This window comes from Gnatocerus cornutus, chromosome 1, assembly GCF_029298725.1.
Source record: "Gnatocerus cornutus isolate USDA-ARS CGAHR chromosome 1, icGnaCorn1.1, whole genome shotgun sequence".
NCBI classification, from domain to species: domain Eukaryota; kingdom Metazoa; phylum Arthropoda; class Insecta; order Coleoptera; family Tenebrionidae; genus Gnatocerus; species Gnatocerus cornutus.
Window position 1 is genome coordinate 9,584,126 of NC_142233.1, and position 27,576 is coordinate 9,611,701.

Genomic DNA, 27,576 nt, shown 5'->3' on the forward strand with positions numbered 1-27,576 from the left:
AACGAAAAAGTCGTTCACATTTCGATGTCGCCAATAGTATTTTGTTTTTATTTAAAAGTAAAAGCCAGTAATGTTATTTTTGCAACAAGTTGCGAAATTGCACTGTTTTACCATTACACACAAGTAGGAAGCACGATTTTTTAGTAGCAAATTCAAAAAAAAATTAAAACGAATTTTTTCAAGAGGTAGTTCTGACAATTGTCTTAAAATTGACACTTTACTTGTCAAAATTTTTGTACTGTTTTGTGGTTTCGGCGGTGTTATTACGCACATTTAACAGTTTAGAATGCAAGCAATCAGCACGAATATGCGTGAAAAAGTTGATGAATAATCTATAAACGATTGTTTACTTAGATTCTATTTTAATATTGGTCAAAATGACAAATACTTTTACGCACTTGTGTGTAAAACCGTGTCACTTCAAAATTAAAATGTTAAATTTATATAGGAATTGTAAAAAAAAATGAAAAAAATGGTTAACTCACCTGTGATATCAAGAGCAATCACAAAAGCCACCGAACAACACACTAATGTCAACAACATCTACAAAAAGTTAAATTAGTAATTATTATACGCTGATGTTAAATAAATTACCAACAAAGCAAATTTCATAGTTTTCGACAAAATAAAAATACTAGTATTCTACTCGTTTTAGACGTATCAAACTTTTGAGAAAGATCGTAAAAATTGTAATGAAACAATTAATCACCAACTTTTGCAAGAAAAGAAACAATGAAGAAAAACTCTGTCTGTCTTTCAAGTTGCATTTAGATAATGTAGACATTTGCAATCTGGGTTATCGAGGGGCTGTTTATTCAAGTTTACAACCTTATTAGAGGTCAATATTTGGAAAGAAAATGCAGTTATGGATTTACTTGTAGACTTACATTAGTGGCACCAATAATACCATATTCTTTCTTATTTATCTTACGAAATTGTTATAATCATTATTGAATCTACGCGGGTATCATCAACATTATTTCGTTTAATAAAATCGGTTGTAATAAAAACAGAATTGGTGTAGCCAGCAATTGTAATTTGTTTGACAATAAATGTTTATTGTAGAATTAAAAATATACTAGATGAACAGCGTATAATTTAACACTTTTTTGTCTGCAACACAAATTACATTTTCACATGCTATAATTTAGAAATATTGTCAATTATAAGTCACTTCATATTCATATAACATAACCTCATGTAGCTGAATATATATTACAGATGCAGGAAAGATGAAATTTAGTTACCAAGCAATGACAGAAAGTGCATTTTACGTGTCAAAATAGTAAAAAAATGACCTGTTAAATATTAAATCACACTTTTCAATTGTACTCAACCTTAACCAAAATAAAACATTATACACCAAAGTATTGTTTACACAAATTATTTTATTATTAAAATGATTTTTCCACTTGCAATCAAGATAATTTTTTTTTACAATTTATATAAATACGTTTTATTACAAGGTGAGCCATCTAAAAGACTTTCTAGTTCAATTCTGAACAGATATTTATTAAATTTAAAACCAAGATAACTGCAGAAATAAAGTTTGGCTTGATATTGGAGATGATAGGTTTTTCCTTAAAAGGTTAATTTTATTCGTTTTAATTTAAATTGCGAATTTTTGATATCCAATCACATGATTTTCACCCGGCGCATCCACCAAATTAAATGGATAACCCAGCGCGATGTAGATTACTATAATGCAATATTAAATAAATAAACTAAAATTAATTTTGTTTATCAAACGTTGTATGTACAATCAATTAATTTCAATAAAGAATTTTGAATAACAAAGTTGTATGTATTTTTTTAAACACTAAAATTGCTTCTTTCAGCAGCGATACAACTTGGACAATGAATATGTTTTAATTAACTTTCATTAACAATTTAACAATTAACAAAAATATTCACTGCGAAATTTATTATAACAGAAAATTTTTCGTATCGTTTTTCTCAATACAGCAAAAATTGCACATGTAACCATATAACCAGGCGACGATATTACAAACAACTTAGTCATACTGTAGATTTCTCTTATTATACTCTGCAAAAACAAAAACTTGCGAAAACCTATAATGTCAGATATAAGAAGACTGAGACGATATAAAATAGTATATTAAGGAACGTGTTTTATAATGGCCAATTTGGTGCACGAGTTCCCGTAGGCAAGTTTTGTATGGGACCAATGTCATTATAAAACAAGTCTCTTATACTATTTTTTCGAATTTGCACCCTTTTTTTAATAAAAAATTTAAATTTTGCAATTCTTTCGTTTTACACGATTGGTAATGGTTTTGTAACACGACTTGACTCTTGATTTTCAAATTCAATTTAAAATTTGACATTTATTGAGTTTCACTACATAGATTATAGAGTTTCACTATCACTGAATTTTGACTTAACGTAACGTAACCTCACAGCCAGTATTCACATCTATTATATTGAGGTACAGTTATTGTTGGCCGCAAAGGACAATTCAATTATATTGATACATTTTTTATTCACGCAGCAATTTATTAAACACACGAAACAGGTGACAGCCAGATTAATTAGTTCTGCCAATTTTTAAAAAAACAAAATTTCGAAAAAGAATGTTTTTAAATAATTATACTCGCGCGCTATGTTATTTTGTTTATTTAATTTTTAAGACAATTATTTTTTTTTATTTATAATGAATATTGAGATGGATCATTCAAACAATGAAGGAGTACGTCTTCCACATCCGATGGCCCATCTGTAAAACAACAGTAAATTACTAAGAATATAAAAGCTATCATCAAATACCAATGCGATACCATTCTTCATTATTTGCTGCCGCATCTGTTCTGGCTGAAGCAACTGCGTTTCTTAAAGCCAATGCAATTGTGATACCTGAGACCATAGCAGGCTCGCCGACGCCTGTAAATCAAAAAGGTAGCAATTTGCATTTAATTTTTCTTATCTCTAATTAGATTTGACATTGTTATGAATCTCCAGTACAACTTATCTTGAAATATTTTTACCTTTAGTCTTCAGCACTCCTACAGGATTTGGATTATTTTTTGGAAACTTAATATTAAACTCCAAGGGAATATCCAAAGCACCCGGAACGTAATAGTTCCAAGTTCTGTTAGTTAAAATTTTCCCATCAGAATTAAAAACTATTTTTTCCATGGTGTAGTATCCGAGCCCCATAATAAAAGCGCCTTCTGCTTGACCGACATCCACCATAGGACTTAAAGAAATTCCCGTGTCTTCTATTAAATCGACTCTAGTCACTATATGTTGCCCTGTTAAAACGTCTAATAAGACTTCAGCAGCACACATTCCATACACATGGTATTTAGATATACCAGGCTCGTTCTGACTGTATCTAAAACAACACTTTTAGAACATATTCAAGTCGATGAATTACAATTTTGTACTCTCCAGTTGCTTTCAGATTAACCACGTCCTTGTGGGATGCTGCAATAGCATCTTCCCAGCTTGTGCCTGCTGGACGATAAGGTTTCATACGTTCCAACAGCATATCGCAAGCTTGAGCAACACCCTATGCAAAACTAACTGTACAGTGCTATTCACATAACTGTACCACCTGAAATTTCAAAAAATGCAACCAACAATACATTTACAGTGTTGACTTGGGTTTTCTAAATTAAAATTGCAAAAATACAATCAAAGATGCTTTATGTCAACCAGTGGTGTTATAAAGATTTGTCAATTTTTGCAAACTAAATTTAATACTCCTACTAGTTATCATTATCTTCGCAAAAATGTTCTAACGACGAGAAAAGTGACATGATGATGCTGTAGCGGCTGCAGATTTATATGCACAAAGAATCCTGACCGTGCTGCACAGACAAAATTTTCCGAAAATTGGAAAAACATTTAAGAGAAATCTGGCCTCAATAAAAACGAGTTAGAACTAGAACAACCACAGGTATGGAGAATGAAGTTGCGGTTCCTCAAGCTGTTACAGAAAATCCGCACGTCAGCCAAAATTTTGTGGACGTTGGAACCAGTCAGTCTTCAGTTTGAAGAATTATTTCCGCTAACAAATTTCATCCATACCATATCATGTAGGTTTAAGAGCTGAAGGAAACCTGGAAGATTTAAAAGCAAAAATTACGGCAGCCTGTAGATCGGTAACACCAGAAATTTTGGAACGCGTGCGGCGATCTTTTATAAACAGAATAGCTTGATGCGAAGCAAAGAATGGGCAGCATTTTCAACACTTGTTACGATGATTTGTTTCCAATTTTTGTTAAATTTGTTACTGTTACATAAATTTGGCTTCCAGTTTTGTTATTTTAATACACCGTTGAACAATAAATGTCAGTGTGATCATTTTTTTAAATGTCAAACATCAAACATGCAGGCATCGTTGATCGATTTTATATTTTTCAGCTTACTAAAAGCGAAGGTTACTTTGAAAATGTATAATGGGTTGCATTTTTGAAATTACAGGTCGTACAGTTATGAGAATAGCCCTGTAGGTATTGTAAAAAAAATGTAAGAACAGAAAACGTACATAACAAACTCCTTCCGAACAAATACTACCCCCAGTTGCCATATCATTGGGAGATATAAAACTAGTGCTAGGCATTACGGTGATTTTTTCCAAAGGTATGCCGAATTTGTATGCACAGACTTGAGCGGCCTTAAAATTATGGTCACAAAGTGTTAAAAGAACTTAAATTGTTTTTACTGAACCTTCGTGTTCACCCCTTGACCAATTTCGATTCCTCCATGGGAAATCTGGACTGATCCGTCATTATGGAATATTGACACTGTAGCCAAAATTGGTCCCACGATAAGAATGTCGAGAAACATTGGAACGACGGCAAGACCTTTCTTTTTCCAGCGGTTTTGCTAAAAATTAATTAATTAATGGTTATGAAGGTAGGTGGTTTTGAGTACCTATATTAAAAAACACGATCGCTAGGCGCTAAGGGCAAGTGCAATATATTGTCTTATGAAAGGTGTGGTTTATAAAGAAAATTGTTTAGGCATTTTTAAACTTATTTGTAGAGTAATAGCAATACCGCTAAATATTTTGAAAAATAAACGTTTGAATGTTTAAGACTAAAACTTGGTAATTCGAAGAATATATTTAATTTGATAATTTGAACCTTAGTAAAATCAAACGATGGACAATAATTCAAATTTAGCGAATTCAGAGTTATCGAGAGTTGAACAGATCGCTCAACTTTGACGAGCTGTAAAAAATACAAATTTACATGTAATATTACAGATATATAATAATAAATTACTAAAATTTAATGTCGCATGTGAACGCTTTACCAGATTGCACCATAAATTGTTAATATTTAAGTATGAGAAATATTTGCTATTCTAACTCTTTTAATATAAGCAAAGTCTGGCTTTTTTATGATTTCCTGAATTTTAGTAGACTAAGTACATATTATTTTTATAATTATGTAATAATATTCGAATTTCTTAGTCGTGCTGATATCAATTAAGTTGATTTGGAAATGTTATATTTTTAAAAATATTATTCGTAGTTTTTGAGTCACAGGCGTCATTTGCAAGTTAGCCATCACCTATTTTTTTTTAATTTTAAAAATGAAAAATTATTTTAAATCACGACACAACTTGTGTAAATAATATTTTTGACAACTTGTCAACACTTTGATGTTTTAAACGTCAGAAATGACACTGACAGTAATGCACAGACTAACGGGTCGATTTCAAGTCACTGCGTTAACGCAAATTTGCAACCGTTGCCAAGGTATGAGCAATGTGATTGGCGTTGCTATGTTGCAAATGGGATTTGCAGTAACGCAAGTCGCACTTGAAATCGACCCCTGTGTCCCCAGCTGTATGTATTTCTGTCACAATTAACAACTCAACAAATTATATTACTTATAAACACACACTGCTAATAAAAAATCATTAAACAATTGCATTTTTAGCATTCTTAATTAAAATGTATTTTAGAACACCTTTTTTGCTTTCTTGTAAAAGGTACTGATCCACAATTTTTTGGTTGTATTTAGGCAAATTAAGCTTTTTCTTTGTCATATTCCTTAAATTTTTGTTTGCAGTTTCTATATTTTCTTCAAACCAGCAACTGGTAAAATTGCAGGTACATTTACAGTGAATAAGGATGTAATTGTCAGTGATAGTTGTTTTCAAATCATCCTTAACAAAACTTTATTTTAAAAGAAAAATTTTTGTTCCGCCACTGACTAATCATGTCAAATGTATCAGTTATTTGGCACTCGTTTTGGTCAAAATTGGTCAAGTTTAGTCAACTTTAGAGTCATAACTTTTGCAAGAAAAGCTAAATAGAGAAAATGTTCGCTCAGATCTCTTTCTGTAAGCAATCTGATTATCTAGGTAGGAGTGCTGTACTTACAAATACAGCCTGTATTTCTTTTTATTTATTTTGTTTTCAGAATACAGAAACGTAAATAACCATTCTCCTAAGTTAAAAACAAGTGAAAACATTTTCTGCCAAATATTAAGAGAATATACAGGTGTCCGGAAAGTCGCGCACCACCGTGAAACTGTATCATCGGACAATGCCATAGATCACCATGTGAAAAAAAAATCCATGTCTTCAATTTTTCGAGATATGATGGATTGAAGAGGCAAAGTTTGATGCGAAAATTAACGATTTCTGTGCAATAATTTTACGTTTAAATGAATTTGTTACCTAAAGGACATCTTGCGCAAAGGCATGGTGCAAAGAAAATCGTGACAATCTTGTAAGAAATGCCTAAAAACTGTTAAAAAGGTTTTTGAATCAACAATCTCGATCAGTGTGGCATCGTTCCGTGAAACCATAGTTACATTACTCGTTCATGAGCCGATCTGACTAACGCCAACAATACAACACCAACGTTACTATGGCTTTGAATACTAGAAATTTAAATTTTAGGGGGTATAGTTCTCCAATGTTGCCATTTTCCTAATTTTATTTTGGTTCTCCTACGAAAACAGAGAGTCTGGATTGATTTTTTTTAACATTTTTTTGGTACTCTAGGGGACCACCCAATTACCCCTTTTTAAGGCGGTGCGTTACTTTCCGGACAGCTTGTAGACATATTGCAAAGTGAATCAGACTTTCAACTAAAATTATATTGGTTTAAAAGTTTGGTAGAGCTGAACTAAAGCAATAAAAATTTCATCTTGAAAACGACTACACTTTTTCCTAATTTGTCGTTTCCACATTCGTTTTGAATGTGTTAATAAACCATTTCCACATCGAATCCATTCATAGCTTTATGACCATAGCAATGCAGATTTTTTTTTAATTTAGATTTTAATTGAATTTAATATGCAAATTAGAAAAAATATCATAATAACCAGTTTTATAAAGACACTCATCCTTTCCTAGACTCTAGTTTTATACAGCTCGTTTTTTAATATACTATGTATTATTATAACTTTTTTAATCGATCAACTCCGGGAATTATCGGTTGCAAAAACGCCCTGTATAACAATATTTGTATATTACAAAGTCCCTAAATCTATAGGTCAGAGCGAGTTGCCAAGTACAGGAGGGTGTTGTTTCTGGGGGTGAGAGAGAATGTGACGTCATAACAGTTCGTGTCATTTGATAGGGTTTCTCCTGAGAACAGTGGCGCATTTGTATGATTGGTCCTCTACCCAAAAAAAAAAAAATCCCTGTAGAAAAACACATCAGAAGTATCTCAAGATCCTCAAACACGTTCTGGGACACAAGTACTTCGATCACAAAAACTTTTTTCACTGAAAGATTGGAAGTTGTACTGTCAGAAAGTTTTGTGTTTCTCATCATTTCCTGGCAGAAATTGCTACTACATGGCAAACCATTTGAAAATGTGTGAAATCTTGAGGTTTTCTTGGTGTTCCCCACCTGGTTGTGGAAGCAAATGGTAAGTTAAAACAAAACTTTTCTGACAGTGCAGCTTCCGATCTTACATTTGAAAGCATTTTCGTCTTGATACTGGTTCTCCAAGTGCTAATTACTTATTCTGTTTAGAGGCACTTTGACAAGCTGCGATTGGGGAATCGAGTGTCAAAGTAAAAATACATACATGCAAAACTTCAGTTTATTCAAACTTTGCGCCAAAAGGCGAACCGTTTTGACGTCATTAACATGGAAACGCGATTAGTGGACTCGCTCAGACCTATATTATTATTACCTTTTATTATTATTGTTTTGACTTTTGTTTGAAGATTTTTTCACAACAGGAAATGTCTGATGTTAACCCCACATATTCTGTTTTTTATTCTCAGAGTGAATTGACGGAAAAAATATTCTAAGTGTTAGTTTCATAATCATCACTTAAAGGCGGTTTTAACTAAAGGTCTTTTAAAGTATTGTTACAACAATTTGTTTCTATGGCAAAAACTGACTTTATATTTGAAAGCAATTTACTTTATAACACTGGCCCTAAACTTATTAGATTTTAAACATCACCAATCACAAACGTTTCATGTTACGACAATAACTATGTTGCTAAGTAGCTAATAGGTAATGTTTATTTGATAGGTAATTAATAAAACGTTATATTGCTCTAAAATAAACTCTAATAAGTTTTGTTTTTTTTCGCATTGTAAGACGAAATCTGTGCATAATGGAACCTTTGCAAGTTTTAGAACATCCCGTATGTATGAATGTATGTACTATCGCGGAATCAAAATTTCGATCATCACTTTTTGACATGGCAATGTAAATCAAGCTTTATTGTCATTGTGACTGACATACAAAGCAAATTTCTGACACTTGCTGAGTCTTTTATAAATTTTAAGGTTATAAAGACAAAGGACAGTTTACAATTTTTAAACATCAATCAATTTGATGTTCGAAATTTTGTTTCCGCGATAGTACATAACCCATAATAAACAATTATATTTTGAATTTAAGGTTGATTAAAAACTGCACCAGAAACCACTGCGGTATTGCAAAATCAATTATTACGCATAAAATGTAAAAACTTAGCTTTTAATTTGTGTATTTTTGTAATTTGAAAACTCACAAATCCAGCTGTCACTTTGAACACCGGCTTATCCCACCTCTGAACCTGGGTTAGTTTAACACTGTGCTAACTTGTATTTGAACCGCTCAAAAATGTATGTGCAACGCAAAAATCATTTAAGCCTGGGTTAAGTCAGATTTAAACCGGTTCAAATTTTGAACCGCGTTTCTGCAACCGGCCCAACATATCATTTGAACAAATTCATTTGAACCTGAAATTATTGCACAGAAATCGTTAATTTTTTCATTAAACATTTACTCTTCAATCCATCATATCTCGAAAAATTGAAGACAGATTTTTTTTAACATTTTTCTGGTGATCTATGGCATTGTCCGATAATACAGTATCACGGTGGTGCGCGACTTTCCGGACATCCTGTATGTATGTATGTACCTTATTAAAGGTAGCAATAGTAGCTTTCCTGTTATCAATATCAGCCCATGACTTCATATCAGTGATATACTTGGCAGTTTCTGTTTGGTCCGATAAATTCGCCATTCTAACATCCAAAGGATCCAACTTTAGAGCATAGGCAATGTGTTCCATAATCGCTTCAATTGCACCAACACCTTCAGTTGTCCCTATAGAAATCAAAAATTTAATCAATAAGATTAAAAAAAACAGTTTTGATGCTAACCTGGCCCTCTGGCCCATGTATTGACATGTGTGTCGGTCATAGCAAAGTTCAAACTGACTTTGAATGTATCGGATTTGTAGACGGTCATAAAAGCATTTTCTAACCACATCTGAATGTTTTCAACTGCTTTGTACCCCACGTCTGTGTAATGATCGCAATTCATATACTGAATGACCCCTTTATCATTAACTCCAATTTCGTAGTTTGTGGTCAACGGAAATCGTTTACCAATTGCTGCCATGTTTGTTGTTAAGGGTAGCCAAACTCTCACAGGCTTCTTCAACTTCCAAGCAGCCAAAGAAGCCGCACATCCTATCATATTTGCACGTGTGAGTTTCCCGCCAAAAGCTCCTCCACATCTTCGGACAACTACATGTATTTTACTTTGTGTTACATTTAACATCCTTGAGATGGCTACCTGCATGAGATCCATAAACTGCGTGGACGGGTAAATAGTTAGACCATTTTCAATCGGTACGACCTGACAACTTTGCGTTTCCATATGAAAGTGGTACTGTTGGTAGATGTCAAAAGTACCTTTAATAACGTGCTTAATGTCGTTTCCTTTGCGCTTCGGCTCGATACTTTTGTTTAATTTTATTCGATCGGTACGTTTTTCTTTGAGTATTTGACGAGTGGAAAGAAGGGGCTTATCGGTCGTGGAAGGAGGAGTGTATTTTACGGCTATTAAAGGAACAGCTGCTTCTACGGAACGTTGAGATGTGCCCACGAGGAGTCCGATTGGTTGCTGATAGTACTTAACTTTGCCAGTGCAAAAAATTTCTTCGTCAGCGGAAGTTAGGAAACTGGTAGGAGTGAAGCTGTTGATTCCTGGGATGTCGTCTTTTGAATAGAAGGCGACAATGTCCTCCGATTTCTAAATTATATTGGAAATTAAATAGGTAAGATTTAGTTAAAAAATATCCCCAGCAACATTTTTTTATTTTTATTTAAAGTAACCATTCTAAAATTGTGGATTTTCACTGAAAATTGCACTCATGAAATTTCCAGAAAAAGTTTGTTGTGATTGGTTGATTTGAAAAAATTAAAGTCTCTGATAGGTCGAATCTATGGTGAGTTGAATTCTCACAAACATTTTTTAGACAGAAAGTTTTTAACTGGACTATAATTTTGAAGTTGGTGAAGATTACTACATAATAGTTATTTGTGTACCAAGGCCAAAAAGTGTTTCTTTTTTGGCCGAGCCTTTTTTTAATGGCCGAGGCGCTAGCCGAGGCCAGAAAGAAGGCGAGGGCAAAATGGCACTTTATTGCCATGATACACACAAGATTTTTTAGGCGACATCATTAAATTTACAAGTTAATTAATTTTTATTTATGATTTATTGATTTAATCAATTATAACAACTGAATAATTGTAAATATTTATGAATCCTTCAGAAAAGTTCTTTTTTTTTATTAACATTTGTAGTTTCGGCATGTGTAGCTTCACAATTTGTATGAATTAGGTTTGATGTGCTTTTTAATGTGGTTGCAGCAGCACTGCTAGACATGTTCATTTTCAATAATTCAACACGTCTTTTTTGCATTTTACAGCAGTTTGTCCATTTGATTTTACCCAAATAATTATAAAATTGAGGGTAATATCGGTATCTTAATGTAATATGCAAAACTATGGATAGATGGCGCCACCATAGATCGGCCGAAAATGTTTGCGGCCAGTAAAGACTCACTTTTAGGCCGCTTTTAAGGCCTAAAAATTTCATTTTCAGTTTAAGTCGCCTAAAAATTTGTTTTTACAGTCCCCAAATTGCAAGGATATGTGATGCATTTTAAAAAAATTTATTTTTAAGAAACATAACTTTTTGAAAACTTGTGTTTGTACATAACTTCTGTCATCAACTTATTAAACTAAAAAGTAACTAAACAAACAAAAAGCAACATTTTACTTTTTTAAATATCTCTGTGAATAATTATTTACGCAAGTTAAATAAAAAAAGGTCGAGGAATATGGAAAAAACAAAAAAATAGGGTAAAGACGGAGTTTCTAAATGTTTTCTCTTTTGTATTATTTTTCTCTTTACATTGTCTTTTACAAAAAATAACCATATTTAATTCACTTTAATATTTTTTTTGGATTTCCAAGAATTACCCATTTTCTTTTTTTCTGCATTATATTTTTTTTAGATTTTATTACTTGCTCAGATCTGTCTAAATTTTTTATATGGCTGCCATTCCAAAATGCTGTGCAGATTTCTGCTGTTTTCTTGTAATTCAGCCGTTGAATCTTGATAAAAATTTGTGGTTTAGTAGATTTTGAGCTCTTTTTTGCAAATCCAAGCCAGAAAACGGTGAGATCAGCGAGAAATCGTCGTTTAGCATCAAAATAAGCGAATTTCTCTAAGAATTTTGATGATTTCGTGCAGATTTTGCTGTTTTGTTGCATTTCAGCCGTTGAATCTGGATAAAAATTAGTGGTTTTGTAGATTTTGAGCTTTTTTGCAAATCCAAGCCAGAAAACGGCGAGAATCAGCGAGAAATCGACGTTTAGAATCAAAATGAGCGGATAAGAAGTGCCAATTTAAGTAAAAACAGTATTTCTCGTGATTTGGGTTGTATAATGCCAAATCTTTGTCTTGCTGTAAGTGGTTTTGCTAAACATCTCGTCGGCTTAAGTTGTTAAGTTGCTAAGTCCATTTTTGACCAAACTGCTTTTTAAATTTTATAAAAAATATAACAGATTGGTACAACATTGAATTCTTTTATGTGTTATTATTTCAGAATTGAGAAACATTCTATTTTCATTCCTGAAATTTTCAAATCTCAGATTTGACGACAAATATGTAAAAAAATAAGATTTCTCAACCTCGGTTAAAAAAAATCAAAATGAACTTAGCAACTTAACGACTTAAGCCGACGATCTGCTACATTTGAAATTTAATTTAAGTGTGAAAGTCAAAACGTTGTAAGTCCCAAATATAAGCCTAGTAAAAATCGAGGTAAAATCAGAGTAAAATCAAAATCAGAAACCAAGAGAAGTGTACAGGAGCTCTTTAAAAAGTGTCGGGAAACGATCGAAAGACGATTTTTAAAAAGTATTCACCTTATAGCTAGACTTAAAATGTTTTGACTCGCATTAGTAGATGGACTTATAACGTTTTGGAAATTTGCTCACTTTTACCATTTTTTTAAAATTGATGATAAACATTTTTTCGATTTTCTTTTGCGGGGATGGTTTATAAAACATTACACTAATACATAAATGTAATTCAGTTTTTGGTATTGGTTACTTTAAGAATAAAACAGTTTTTTTCGTTTCCTGTAAAATTATTAAAATGGCTCTTACAACGTTTTGGAATGGCAGGTCTTATTTATCGAGAGTGTTATATCTTCTTATTGATTTATTTTCGATTGCTCATGATTTTCGTTTAATTTCTTGTAAATCTTTAGCAGATTCTCTCTTTATTTTATTTAAGTTTACTTGAGGTTTTGGTTTCTTTCGGTTTTCTGAATTCTCTTTGGACTCATAAATTCTCTACATTTTTTTTAATTTTGTTTAATTTTTTTAGTTTTGAATTTTTACATTTTGATACATAAATTCTTTTAAAACCTTTTTTTTAATTTTATGTTTATATTTTTGTTAATCCTTTTAAATTTTAGGTTCTCTAGATATTCTTTAAATGATTTTCCTTAAATTTTTCTTTGGATTTCGTACTCATTTTTTCTACATTGTGCAAACCTTTTTTTGAATTACACCTATTGTCAGATTTTCTTCAGCCTCTTTATATTTTCTCTTCAATTCTTTAAACTTTTTGAAATTCTTATTGTGCTTTCTGTATATTCTGTTTAGTGTCTATATTTTCTTTGGACACTAGGCTTTAGATAATTTTTGTGTGTATTCTACAGATTTTTTTAGACCCCTTAGATTTTCTTTGAATCTGTTAAATTTTTATTATTAATTGTTTTTCTTCATATTTTTTTAAGATTCTCTAGAGAATCTCCCGGATCTGTTTAAAGTTTCTACATTCTGCTGGGATTTTCTAGAATTTCTTAAATTCTTTTTAGATCCTGTTGATTCTCTTTAGTTTTGTGCTTAGATTGAGATCCATTTTAGAGTCTTAAGATTTTGTTATATGTATCTTATTTGGTCTTCTTAGTATTTTCTCCAAACCTCATTTTTTCTATAGACAATTTTTTTGTAGGCAACAAATTTTAAAAAGAAGTTTCAGTACAGATTAGCAGGTATTAGATTTTGCGATTACTAAAAATTGTATCAATTGCTTGTGGAGACATCTATTAATGAAAATTGACGTGTATCCATTACAGCTGTTTAATTTAGCTCTTTCATCTTGCTGATTTTTTAAATTGCTCTTTTGTAAAATTTTCGTTTGCTAATTTACAACAGGTATTTTTTAGTTCTTAGAAGTTTTCCTCTCAATAGTGGGTATACATTTTACGTACCTTTATTCTTAAATTATACTGAAGCATTTCCAAGTGTTTAGCGAATTTGATTTCCGAACTATCAATAAAAAAAATCAAGAATTTAAAAATATTCTTTATAAAATTCTGTTTAAAATGTTAAAGTAAAATGCAATAAGTGATCGACACGTTCTGCTGAAAAAAAGTCTTCAAAAAAGGTAAAGCCCGCAATTGAGCGGAAAACTTTTGAGTATTTCTTCTAGATAAGTAAACAAAAAATCTCCAGAAATACATCTTTTTTGCATTGTTTTCGGCTATAAATGCTAGTTTACGTGAACTATCAACAAGATTTCCCTTTTTATAAACACATCAACATTTTTGTAATAAAATATCTAACTCTACAGATTTACGTTGATTTCCAGATTATTCGCACTCAACTTACCAAAGCTTCACTGGCATCAATTTTTGTGATTGTTGAATTTGGAGCAGCTTCCGCTAAAACCAAAGATCCGTACAACTGGTTTGGTAAATCCGGCAAGTCTACGACATACTGCGCCTCTCCTGCAATTTTCAGTTTAAACTAGTTAGACCAACTTCATAAACAGATTTACCGCTCGTTTGAGTTAACGCCTCAAGTTTTGGAATGGCTTCAGTCAATGGATACAAAGATTTATTTGTTTCGTAATCCTGAGCTCCTTTGGACACAGTTCGTTTTAACAAATCCGCTCCTGATTTATTTTTTGGTGAGATTTTATCAGGAGGAGCTATACTGAGTACCGCCTAAACTTCACTTTTAGATAGAATTACCAAAAAAAATGCAATTTTACCTTATATAAGAGGTTTATAGCGAGTTTCTGTCGTAGTTCAGGTGATGGATCCGGAGGTGCTTCATTCGGTTTCAGTTCTGTTTTTAAACTATTATAAACCTGTTGCAATACTGAGTTATCAAACAATTTTTTTCCTGATAGTAGCTTTTCAGTTGTTATTGCATGGACAAATGATGGATTTATGTTGCCGTAAATAATCGTGGCGTTTTGCAGAGTAGAGTTCGGTCCAAACTTAAAGAGAAATCCGGCGTTCACAATAGCATGGGTGCTTTGAGCCCTTGGCATTATCTACAAAACTCTTAGTAATTGTTGAAAGTTTTTTGTCGAGATCTTACTTTGTAGCTGACGTATTTGGATTTTTCAGGTAATGCGTACAAAGTTATGGATTTTAAAACGAAGCGTTCTTTTGAGGTGTAGTTTATAAAGTCTAAAGGAGTCAGAACGGTTTCTGAATTGTCCATATTGACTAGAAACAAAATTAAAATTGTTAGTTTGTTCACTAAAGAGCGCAATTCAGTTGATGTTTTGTACCACCAAGAGTTTCTCATTTTGGAGGAACATGGGAGATTTGAGCAACATCTGTAAAACGCTTCTTGGCCTCTTGAATTGTAAATTAAACTTGGCAGTCACATTAATTCGTAAAACTTTTAGCAGTGCGAAAATAGTTATTTATGTATAAAGGGCATAATGCGGATGTTTATGTTCGAGGGCAACTAGATTACAAGGTCGAGGGCCCTCGGCCCGAGACTTTGTAAGTTGGCCGAGATACATAAACATCAAGTTATGCCCGTGGTACATACAACGTTTTATGTCTTACCAATAAATTTTGATTTTTCAAAAATAAATAATTTCTCCACAAATACAGATTTCTGTTTTTGAATCTACATAAAGACTTTATAAAAAATACTTGACATGTCGTTTTATGATAGTTTAAAGATTTAATCACATTAATTACTAATGGCTTTATAATACAATTTCTGATTTCTACACTATTTATTTTTGCGATAATTGAAACCACAAAATACTATTGCAGTTGATTTATAATTTATTAATCATTAGGTAATTTGTTAATTACTAAGAACTATATTATTAGCATTATTTTTATTATTGTTATTAAAATAATCTAGTGTCATGTCAATGAAATTAATCTTAGAACGCTTTGCAAAACAATTGAAAACGTATCAAGATGGCAGGTAAAATTCCATCTAAAATTGTTGAAAACGCTGCAAAAGCCACTGAAAGTTATTGCTAACAAAATCTAAAGGTTTATACGATAAAAAATACGAAAAATTCACAACATTGACATAACCTCAAAAAACACGCACGCACAGTGGAGCATGGCTATGCAACGCAGCGAACTGCAAAGCTTGAATGTGTTACAGCCACAAAACGGACAAAAAAAAACATTACAACCAGTTTATTTATTCAAGTTACCTTTTGAATTTGACTGTTTGATGATAATTAAGATTAAATGCAATTTGAATATGCCGGGCAAAGAAAGCAAGTCGCTGTTTGTTGTGAGGTTGCTATGACACCTTAATGCCCTAGGGCGTAATTGTACCTCTAACGTACCGCAAATCCGAGCCGTAAGGAGCCAATAATTAAACGGTAAGACATAAAAAGTCATATTACACTGCCCGCTCAAGGGCATTTAAACGGAAATCAACCTTTACTACAACAAAAATTATGCACCAAAGTATTATTTACACAAGTTGTTTCATTATTTAACATGTTCCACGTTAAAATTCAAAATAAAAATTATCATCTGTTAGAAGTTTATTGGCCAAAAAGCTTTTTATAAATCTCGCATTGTAAGAATTTTATGTCTATCCAGCAAGTAAATGCTGCCTGAGCTGCTATTTGCAGCATATCGCAATGCGGCCTAGGCCGAGAAGTACGACTTAGAAAGTACAGAACTTACCTATAGTAAGTTTGGCACCCACAGTCTCCAAAATCAAGAAAATATCCGAAGGAAAATCATGATGCTCCTTTTTAATGATTAAATTCCCAGCCAAAGTTGCTCTCTAAAACCCAAAAAACATTAAATTGTTGAAACAGTTCGGCGTCTAGTTACATTTCGAACTGGAACATTTGCAACTAAAGAAATATGATCCGCGACGGCTTTCAAGTATGCAAACTTGGAGTTGGTCGTTCCAGTTTCCGTGAAGAACTCTATAACATTATTTAGAGTGATGTTTGCTCCCAAAACACAAAGATCCCCGACAATGTTGTGTTTCTTTAGTTCGGGAACATTACTTATGTCTATGTATAATTCAACTTCCTCTTTATACACTGAATAGACTCCTTGCGCTGTATTTCCAGCTACTAATCTATAACTCTTTGCCGAAGTGGTTCTTAAAGTCTTAAGTAAGTCTGCTAGAGTGTGTACTTTAACCCATCGAGTGTCTGCAAATTCTAAATAGAATGTTTCGTTGGATGACAGCGATTTTTGAACACATGATTCCTGGCATTTTTCTTTATAGCACATGACGAAGTCCTCAACATCTGGATATTTACCAAGAATCTCACTACTGGCATCTTTACATAGAGATTTAAAAGCGGACAAGATTGGGCGATACCCTGTACAACGACATATGTTTCCGCTGAAGGATTTTTCCACTTTTTCCATAGTGAGATTTTCTGGTGACGATTTAAGTAGAGAGTACATATTCATAACCATTCCCGGAGAACAAAAACCGCACTGAGTCCCATTGAAAGTGGCTAAGACTCTTTGGATTTGGTCGTAACCTTTAATGGCGTCACCGATACCTTCGATGGTATAAATTGACCAGCCGTCGCAAGATAACAAAGGTACTAAACACTGAAAAAATTGTTGAATTTGGGAGAATTATTTTGGGAAAAATTACCGAGTTAACGGCCAAATAAACGTCCTTCTGAGTTATGGGGTCCTTATTTTTGAGGACGACAACACAGGCTCCACAGCCCCCTTCGAAACACATGCCCTTTGTTCCTTTCATGTTGACGATGTTGCGGAGGTAATGGTTCAATGACGTGTTGGGAGTTATATCTTCGCAGTTTGCTGGAAATATAAAGATGAGAAATATCAGTTTCTGCGAAAATTTGAAAGTGGGCTGATCATTCAGAGTAGAAGCATTTTATTATTTGTTAATTTTCTGGCACCAGGATCTAGTAAAAATAAAATTACTTTGTCAAAGAATTTAGTGATTGAAATTTTTAAATTTAGGTAATTTGTCTGAATTATTTCAGTAAATGGACGTAGATAAATCATAGTATACCACTCGCATGTAATGGCCCTTATTCAACCGGTGAACATACATCACTCTCGTGTCGCAAACATCAACTTTATGATAATAAACTGGTCGAAAAAAGTTAGGGATATTGAGAGAATTCGCGTAAGGCACTACATAACATATCCTTAGCATAAATACACAGTACTGTACTGAAAACGTTTATAAAAAAATTACCTAAAAATCCATCTCAATCGCAGCAAAAAAAAAATAAAATTAAAGTTCTTAGTACATGAAACGCAATAAGTAGAAACAAAGTTTTATTTAATAATGAGTTCTTCCCCCATGACGGTTTTTAAGTTCTTCTACCCGACGAAGCATATTACTGTCTAGAAGGTGATCTAGTACTTTTTGTCCTCCATACGCAAACAGAACGTTTGTCACTATAAAGACCAAATCTGCTTTCATTCGTTAACATTACAGTATTTATTTCGCCAATGAAGCCTTTTTTCATACCAAGCAAGTCTGCTACGTTGTTCTTGTGTTAAGGCGAGTGCCAAGACTCGTCGCTGGTCAGAATTCGAGTTGAGCTGTCACATCGGGAAGGTTGTCAACCGGTACCTCTGTTTACAACACCCCTTACTGTGCTATCGTAAAGTGATTGTAAAATGATAAATGCTTATTTTGCCCCTGTCTGGTAGAAATACTTTTTCATGGGTAAAATAATATTGTTGCGTTTTTCGAGTTCGATATATTATTTATTACACCCAAAACAACTTTACAACAACTCTTTGCACTATTTCAATTCTCTCCTATTTTTCTAATGTCAGTCTGCCCCTCGCCGCCTCCGTTGTTGTTCTACCTACTTGATTTCGCTCTATGCTGATCCGTTACATTGCCCCCTTCTTAAATACTCTTCGTCTCGAAGTGTTTTTCCGGTCAGCCTGTGAGCAAACTTGCATTTAGATCCTCTCTTGCACCGAGAGGTCTCGAAAAAGTAGCAGGGGACAGTTTTTTCAGGTGCCGATAAAGTTCTAACCACGCCTTCTTCTTCCCCAAAGTACGGTGACAACCGATTGAAATGGATCACTTTCATTTTTCCATTAGGAAGCTTCTTGATGGCATAGATGACGTCATTGATGCGGTTGACAACCCGATATGGCCCTTCCCACGAGGTCTGTAACTTTGGAGACAACCCTCGACGACGACCAAATCCTCGGGCTGGTAACCACCACGGTCTGCGTTGACGTCGTAAGCTTCTTTCATCCGATCGCTAGCTATCTGGATGTTATGACGCACCCGGTGGTGAATATCGTCCATTTTCCTGCGTAGCCCACTGACGTAGTCTTCACCTGCGATATCTTGTCCAGGCGGACATCCAAACATTAAATCGCAAGGCAGACGTAACTCACGACCCATTAAAATACTTGCAGGCGTTTGTCCGGTGGTCTCATGAACCGAAGAACGATATGCCAACAAAAAGAATGGAAGATGACGATCCCAGTCTCTTTGATGGTCAGAGACAACTTTCGTCAGGTACCGATTCATTGTCCTATTCATTCGCTCCACCATCCCGTCAGATTGCGGGTGTAACGGAGTTGTTCTGGTTTTGCGAATTTTTAGAACGCGACACATCTCCTGGAATAACGCGGACTCGAAATTTCTTCCTTGGTCTGAGTGTAGTTCAAGCGGCACTCCAAATCGGCAAACGAGCTCTCTTACTAAAACATTCGCCACAGTTACAGCTTCCTGATTAGGCAAAGCGTATGCTTCGACCCACTTGCTAAAATAATCCATAACCACGGCAATATACTTGTTTCCGTCGTCAGTCTCTGGAAATGGACCAGCAATGTCCACGGCCATTCGCTCAAAAGGACTACCAACATTGTATTGACGCATGGGTGCTTTTCGACGTCTAGGCGGCCCATTACTTGCCGCACAGGTCACACATTTCTTTGTCCATTCCTGCACATCTGCCTTGCAGTTTACCCAATAAAATCGCTCTCGCAGTTTACCGAGCGTCTTGGCTACCCCCAAGTGCCCCCCTGTAGTACCACTATGGACCTCTCCTAGCACTTCGGATATTCGATGTTTCGGAACTATAAACTGCTTTCTGTCTTCCTGACTCTCCGATGTCCGCAATACCCTTTTCAACAATCCATTGTCGACGACAATGGAGTTCCATTGAGCCCAGTAGGATTTCACAACAGGTGAAAACCGCGCAACCTCCTCCCATGTCGGACGGCGGTCCGTTTTTTTTCCATTGAAGCATCAGCCCCAAGTCAGGATCATTTTCTTGATCCCTTTGAAGCTTCTCATTCTCCCAACGGTCGTTTACTACTCTAATTCTGCGGGCGGATTCATCTTTCTCCTCCGCTCGCTGACAATGTTTACAATCCTCTTCGCAAGACCTTATTGATAAGACGTCGGCATTTTGATGGATTTTTCCAGCTCGGTGCTCGGTGTCGTAATCAAATTCCTGGAGCCTCTCAATCCATCTGGCCACCTAGCCCTCAGGATTCTTAAATTGCAAAAGCCATTTTAATGCAGCATGGTCTGTTCTCAGCAGAAATCTCCTTCCATACAAGTACTTGTAGAAGTGCTCAACAGCCTTAACGACCGCCAATAACTCTCGCCTAGTGACACAATAGTTCTTTTCAGGTTTCGACAAGGTCTTACTGAAATAACCGATGACCTTTTCTTGTCCGTCTTGTTCTTGAGACAGTACTGCTCCTATTCCCACATTACTTGCGTCGGTGTCCAGTATAAACTTCTCATCAGTCATCGGATAACTGAGCACCGGGGCACTAGTCAAAGCCTCTTTCAGCCTCCCGAAGGCTTCCTCACTTTCTTTGTCCCACTGGTATTTTCGTTCTTCTTCAGTTAGTCGTGTCAGTGGCTTAGCAATGTTAGCGAATCCCGGCACGTAACGGCGGTAATATGTGCACAAACCCAAGAAACTACGAAGCTCATGTTTATTGGTGGGTCTTGGCCATTTCTTCACAGCGCTGATCTTCTGTTCATCGACGGCGACTCCGTAACTCGAAACAATATGTCCCAAGTACTGGACTTCTTTCTTAAACAGATGACACTTTTTGGGACTAAGTTTCAAACCGGAACTTCGTAATGGATGGAAAACTTCTTCTAAATTTTTCATGTGGTCTTCGAACTGCTTTCCTACCACGATGATGTCGTCGAGGTATACCAAGCATGTCTTCCACGATAACCCTTTCAGCACTGTCTCCATTAATCTCTCAAAGGTGGCGGGAGCATTACACAATCCAAATGGCATTACTGTGAATTGCCACAATCCAGAACCGACCGTAAATGCCGTTTTCTCGCGATCTTCAACTGCTAACTCAACTTGCCAATAACCACTTTTTAAATCCAGGGTTGAAAACATTGTTGATCCAGCCAAAGTGTTTAATGTATCGTCGATTCAAGGTAAAGGGTAGCTGTCTTTCTTCGTCACATTGTTTAACTGGCGGTAGTCGACACAAAATCTAGTTGAGCCGTCCTTCTTCTTTACCAAGACTACTGGAGAAACCTACGGACTATTCGAAGGTTCAATCACATCTTCTTGCTCCATTTCTCGAACAATGTTTTCAGCTTCCTCCCTCTTGGCAAATGGTAACCTCCTTGCCGTTTGCCTAATTGGACGCGCATTTCCAATGTCGATCTGGTGTCGAACAATTTTTGTTCTTCCCTTCTTCCCATCTCCAATGTCAAAGATGTCTTGATACGAGCTGACCAATTTTCTCAGCTTTTTCTGCTGGAAAGTACTTAAATCCTGGGAAGATGTTGTAATCAGTGAGTTGAGCTGGACAGGTAGCCTTTCTGATGTTTCCTCCACAAGGCTTAATTGTTGGACAATGAAGATACAAGAGAACAGTTTCCCAGAAAGGTGCCTTTCTTCAGTGGCATAGAGTAATAATTCACATTCATTACTCTCACGGGCACCACATTGCCTGCACAGAGCAAACTTTTCCCGATCGCTAGTCCCCGTCCAACTTCGTTGTCGTGGCACCTGGGTTCAAAAAGTAAAATACTGCCGTCACGTGTTTTTCCTTCCAGACGTGCACTTAAAATAACCTCACTTCTCTCTGGAACCGAGGTATCTTCTGCTAGGACCACGCGAACCGCTTTTTCTCCAGCCCGGTGAAGTACAACCTCTTCGCCATTTATTTTTAGTGTTTCCTTTTCAAAGTTTAACTTGCAACCTCTTGCATTCAAAATGTCCATGCCTAGTATAACTTCGTCTTCGATGCCGGCTACTAGAACCTTATGTTTAAACGACGTACTTCCAATTGTGATTGTAGCTTCAACTTCTCCATGGGTTACAGCTGCTTCCCCGGTGGCAGTACGTAATCTCCAATTGGTGGGCGATACTTTCTTGCCAGTCTTGATAACATCCGATCTTACAATTGTCTTTGTCGCACCTGTATCCAGCAGCAGCACGTGTAACTTTCCGTCAATAAGGCCATCCACGAAAGCGCTGTTCGGTTGGTGTTTAAGCGATGCGATTTGTGCTCTTGGGGCTTGCTGGCGATAGGTCGACGGTTGCCCCCTTTCCTCGACCCGCTTTAGTTTTCCGACACCGACGAAGTCGACGTCTCCCTGGGCTTTTCTTTGCAGTAACTACGTACATGCCCCTCTTTTCCGCAGTTCCAACATCTTATCGGACGTTTTTTTTTCATGACCTCATTCAAGATTTGCTTCACGGCAGCCTCCAGATCTTCTCCCTTACATGCCAACTCTTCGCTCTCAACCATTCGAATCTTTTGATGGCTTCTTGATGTCATCTTCGTTGTTTCAAATTTTAAAGCACGAGCAAGCGCATCCATTAATTTCGCGGGATGAGCCATCAGTAAAGAGTGTCTCGTATCGCTGTCACGAAGGCCGTCTATGAACGCGTCCACCGCTAGCCGTTCCAGCACGTTCTCTGGAGTCGCGGGGTATGCTAGACGCGTCAAACGAGGCACGTCGGCCTCGAATTCTTGTAAACTCTCATTTAGCTTCTGGGACCGGTTCTTTAACTGACAGTGGTATACACGTTCCAGATGAGCTTGTCCATAGCGCATTTCTAGGTGTTTCACCAGTTGCTGATAATCGTGTTGTTGTTCTGGAGGAAGAGCTTGTAAAACCTCAGTTGGATCACCGCGCAGGGCCACAATCAATGCTGTTGCTTTCTCCGCTGGAGTCCATCCATTCGTTGCTGCCACTGCTTCGAACTGAAGAACGTATGTGGCCCATGAGGACTTTCCATCGAACGGCGGAGGTTTTAGACGCAGTTTTGATGTTTCAAATATAGGCAACGTTGCTTGAACATTCTTCTCTTCTATCTTTTCCTCTAATGCCAGCAATCGACGTTCTAAGTCTGATAGAGCATCCTTCAATTGTTCCACTTGTTCTTTAAATTCTTTACGCAGCTCTCTAGAATTTACCAGCATGTTTTGCTCCAACTCAGTTGTTCTATCTAGCAGTTTTTTTTCCATCATCTGAAGCATCGTAGTCACGTCGCTTGGAATTTGAAATAAAAATACTTCTGGATCTTCTCCTGAATTTCGTATTGCCTTTTGCAGCCGCTGTTGAAGTATGGTTTTTTTACCCTCGGCGTCCAACTCGCGTTCCTCTAGCTCCCGCCGTAGGTCTGCTACCTTCAGATCCTTTAACAAGACTTTCCTCATAGCCATTTTATGTCTCTTAATTCACAATCCCACTTCTGACACCAATTGTTGCGTTTTTCGAGTTCGATATATTATTTATTACACCCAAAACAACTTTACAACAACTCTGCACTATTTCAATTCTCTCCTATTTTTCTAATGTCAGTCTGCCCCTCGCCGCCTCCGTTGTTGTTCTACCTACTTGATTTCGCTCTACGCTGATCCGTTACAATATGAATCAAAAAAATTTATTTTAAAATTGAAAGTAACATTAGTACGTTGTTCAAAAAATAATTCAACTAGTGTGTCATTGAAAGACTTTAGTTGAAAACATGACTATAAATTGAATCGTGAAATTCATACTACATAGTTGTTTCTATAATTTCATACATTAAGCATTATGAAACTTCCTTGTGCTTGTACTTATTAGCACTTTTAATAATCCTCTTCTAATTGTATCCATTTTATTATCCTCTGTGCGAAACAAGCAGGTAAAAATTTTAGAAGAAATCCCTTGATTTACAACTTCCAAAGCTGGTCAAGAAACCGCAAATGAGGGTACGCTTATAAATCATCCTAGTCGTAAATTATCTGCAAAGTTCAGAGCTTCGATTGAAAAATTTTTAGTTTATCTCTCTCATAACTAGACCAATTTTAATGATATCGATTTAAATTTAGCGGGAATGTGATTTTGAAAGTGTTCTTTACTAATTCTAAGTTTAAAAATTCACAAAAATCGGACATAAACTTCCATTCGTAAAACTTCCCCTAAATTATCGAATTTTCAAGTCATTTAACTTTTAAATTAAATGTTTTTTCCAATGTTTGATACTTAGTTTTAGAAGAAAATGTGAATACAAGCAGTTGAGAATAAGAACGAAACTGATACATGAAAAAATAAGCGAAATATTTAGACGATACTTTACATGGGATTCTCCATAAGAAAAATGTCTTGGCACTCGCCTTAATGGAAATGTCCTTAATGGCCTTCAGCATCTTAGATCCGTTTCCCCAATACGATTTAGGCAAAGGTTCCTATATTGTACCAGCTCCTCTTGTGTACCACTGCTGTTTTTTTAAAATCTGAGATAATAAACGACATCTAGTCATCAAAATTTTAACCGGCAAAACTGTGTTGAAAGATGTTACGTAATCTCAAAGTACGTATTTTTCATGTGAGAATGAAAAGAAATTTTGTGAATGTTGGTGTATAGTTTTTGTCATCATTTTGTAAGATCATAGTATAAAAGTTATTCAATAAATCGGTATCTTAGAAGCATTAGGGTCTATCTCCAATTTTTGTGAAAAATTAGTTAAATAATGTTTTTTGTTGTTCTTTACATCTTCTTTAAGACAGAGAAAAATAATCCCCATTAGTTGAAAAACAACCGAATTTAGGTTTCTCTAAGGAATTAAGTACCACATGTTAGAAGCATAAAGAACCAACTCCTTACAGGTCTAACATTTCGAGGTGATTTCGTTACTCAACTGATCCAAACTTACTCAAATTGATGATAAACGCAAGTATATTATTTGGGGATAATAAAGAAAAAAAATCCGTGTATTGGAACATTTCATTAAAATTTTAGATGCCACCAATTTTTTTTAAATACTGTAATTTCTTTATTTTTTATGCGATTTTAACGACATTTGTAGAGATTATCTCTCGACCGCCTTATTAAGAGTGTCGATTTAGAAAAATTTTGACCGAAAAAGAGAATTTTTAGAAATTTTGATTTCTAGGAGCAAAGAAAAATTTTTGTTTTTTTAACAAAAAAAATGTGACCAAAAATTTTTTATCCTGTAATTTCTTTATTTTTTATGTGATTTTAACGAAATTTGTGGAGATTATCATTCTTTGACTGTCTTATTTATAGTGCCGATTTACAAAAATTTAGAGCGAAAAGGAGAATTTGTAGAAATTTTTATTTCGAGCAGCTAAAAAAAAATTATAAAAAAAACTTGAACTTTCATTTCGACATTTTTGGTGTCACATGAACAAAATTAGTGGGACTTTTTTGAGGTTGAACGACTATTACGCACGTTTTGAAATAAATAGTCATAAATAACTCGCAATTCGCTCTTAAATTGCATATTTGAAAAAAGATTAATAACACCACCGTGATTTTTTAGAATACCTGTTTTGTTAATTTTAATTTTCTCGAAACTATAATTTATGGAGATAAACCCTTATGCTTCTGAGGTACCGAAATATGATTGGCAAACATTGAAATCATTAAACTAAAGCATATTAAAGATGCTAACCTATAAAGAAACGCTTTTGATCCCACTACTAAAAAGTACTTTCAGCACAAAATTAACTATGAGGCCTCACCTAAATTGTACCACCTTATAGTTTCCTCTTTAGTACCAGTACAATTAAGGAGTATTCGACTTTTAATAAGCGGTTATATAATAGTAATTATATACCAAGGGAGAGAAGACACTTTTCTGGCCCGAGCGCTATTATTAGAAAGCGAGAGCCAGAAAAGTCTTCTCTCCCGTGGTTTATATAGGTATATTTACTTTTTTCACTAAGTACTAGCATATTTATATACCCAAAAATGATTCTATATGTGAGGTTACCACAAATTTATTAATCAAGTCAAGACAAGCTTGCCATTTTAAAACAAATGAATGTACAAATAATTTTTGTGATTTTTCATTTTCAAATAAAAATTTCTAACCTAAAATCAAAAATATCTTCATTTTTGACGTTACATGACATTTGTTTTCATTGCCACTCCTCCCTAAATTGCTTAATATAGGAAATCCAAAATACACTTTTCTTTATCTCCTTGTAGGAGAAAAATGGGATTTCACAGTTCGAAAGCCGACGAAATTTAGGATCGAAATGCCCCTAAAAGCTCATGAGATTTGTCACTCGTTAACGATTTAGCATTACTTGCTTATTTATTACTTGCTATTATTCTCGAATATAATACAAGATTTTATCCAGAGCTCCGTTGGCAGTTGGCAATTAAAGCAATAATAAATAGTATTGACTGAAGTGCCAACAGGGACAAACTTAGGATCAGGATCTAGAAAGCAATGTCTGTGTTGAAATATTAGCGCATTATTAAACAATCCAACGTTATAATTTCTTGCTATTCTTTTTATAAAATTGAAACCGCATTTTATCCAATAATGGACTTCGCAACTTAAGTACTTATGCCAACGATATACAACCTTGAACTTTTGATTGAAAGTGTGCTATCTCTTATAACATGATAAATATAAACATGTATTGTTTAAATTTGGTTCCAACATAAAAACTTAATACTTAATTGTTAAATAACGATGTTAAATAAAAGTTTTACTTACCAACGTGTTCCTTATCTTGCAAATAGAATCTTACTTCTTTTGCTCTAAAATAACAAAAAACAAATGTTAAAAATTGTGATTAACTGTAGGACTACTAGACATCGTACTACTTACTTTTTTACCTCTGATAGGTACGTTTCAGTGGAGGAAGATTGTTCTGCCCCCATGTTTATTTAACAATTGCGTAGTTTGTTATGGAGCGTATTTGATATTACTTTGTTTATAATAATTATGTTTATTAATCGACAATTATAGAGCGGCCAAGTGTGGAAGTTGGTGCACTGCAGTTTGGAGATAACCTTTTGATTAGATAGATATTCTTTGAAGGTAGATAGTAGTGTTTATGACAATTAATTGAATAAACTTTTGATGCAAGTTTTCTTCGAAATTGTATTATGTTTCAAGACAAGAACCGTCAAATTCTTTCATTCAACAAATTTGACTCGTTTTTTGTTGAAGTTACAGGTTTTTAAATTCGTTCCAAAATTGCAATGATGTAGACAAATAAATTTAGACTATTTAAGTTTTTTTACTACAGATTTACCACAGTAGGTACTTT

The 27,576-nt window shown here is 34.8% G+C and overlaps 1 protein-coding gene across 1 annotated transcript; it reads right to left on the reverse strand.

The window, feature by feature from the left end:
• Window positions 1-2,621: 2,621 nt before the first annotated feature.
• Window positions 2,622-27,251, reverse strand: LOC148180230 (xanthine dehydrogenase-like). The gene is made up of 17 exons (XM_088050207.1): window positions 27,132-27,251; window positions 27,018-27,061; window positions 17,686-17,858; window positions 16,893-17,639; window positions 16,740-16,842; window positions 15,154-15,284; window positions 14,819-15,106; window positions 14,603-14,771; window positions 14,434-14,552; window positions 9,613-10,489; window positions 9,369-9,556; window positions 4,696-4,854; window positions 4,514-4,642; window positions 3,408-3,532; window positions 3,006-3,355; window positions 2,788-2,901; window positions 2,622-2,737 (listed from the first exon to the last, which is right to left on the reverse strand). Exons 1-17 carry the CDS (start codon window positions 27,182-27,184, stop codon window positions 2,670-2,672), a joined length of 3,837 nt encoding a protein of 1,278 aa, XP_087906333.1. The 5' UTR covers window positions 27,185-27,251; the 3' UTR covers window positions 2,622-2,669.
• Window positions 27,252-27,576: the final 325 nt, after the last annotated feature.

What these genes read in the sequence shown, in the direction of transcription:
- LOC148180230 (XM_088050207.1), bottom strand. Translation starts at nt 27,184, where the DNA reads ATGGGGGCAGAACAATCTTCCTCCACTGAAACGTACCTATCAGAGGTA. An exon ending in TACCTATCAGAGGTAAAAAA is followed by an intron (nt 27,062 to 27,131) that starts GTAAGTAGTACG and finishes TTGTTATTTTAG; the next exon opens with AGCAAAAGAAGTAAGATTCT. An exon ending in AGGAGTGCTGAAGACTAAAG is followed by an intron (nt 2,902 to 3,005) that starts GTAAAAATATTT and finishes TTTGATTTACAG; the next exon opens with GCGTCGGCGAGCCTGCTATG.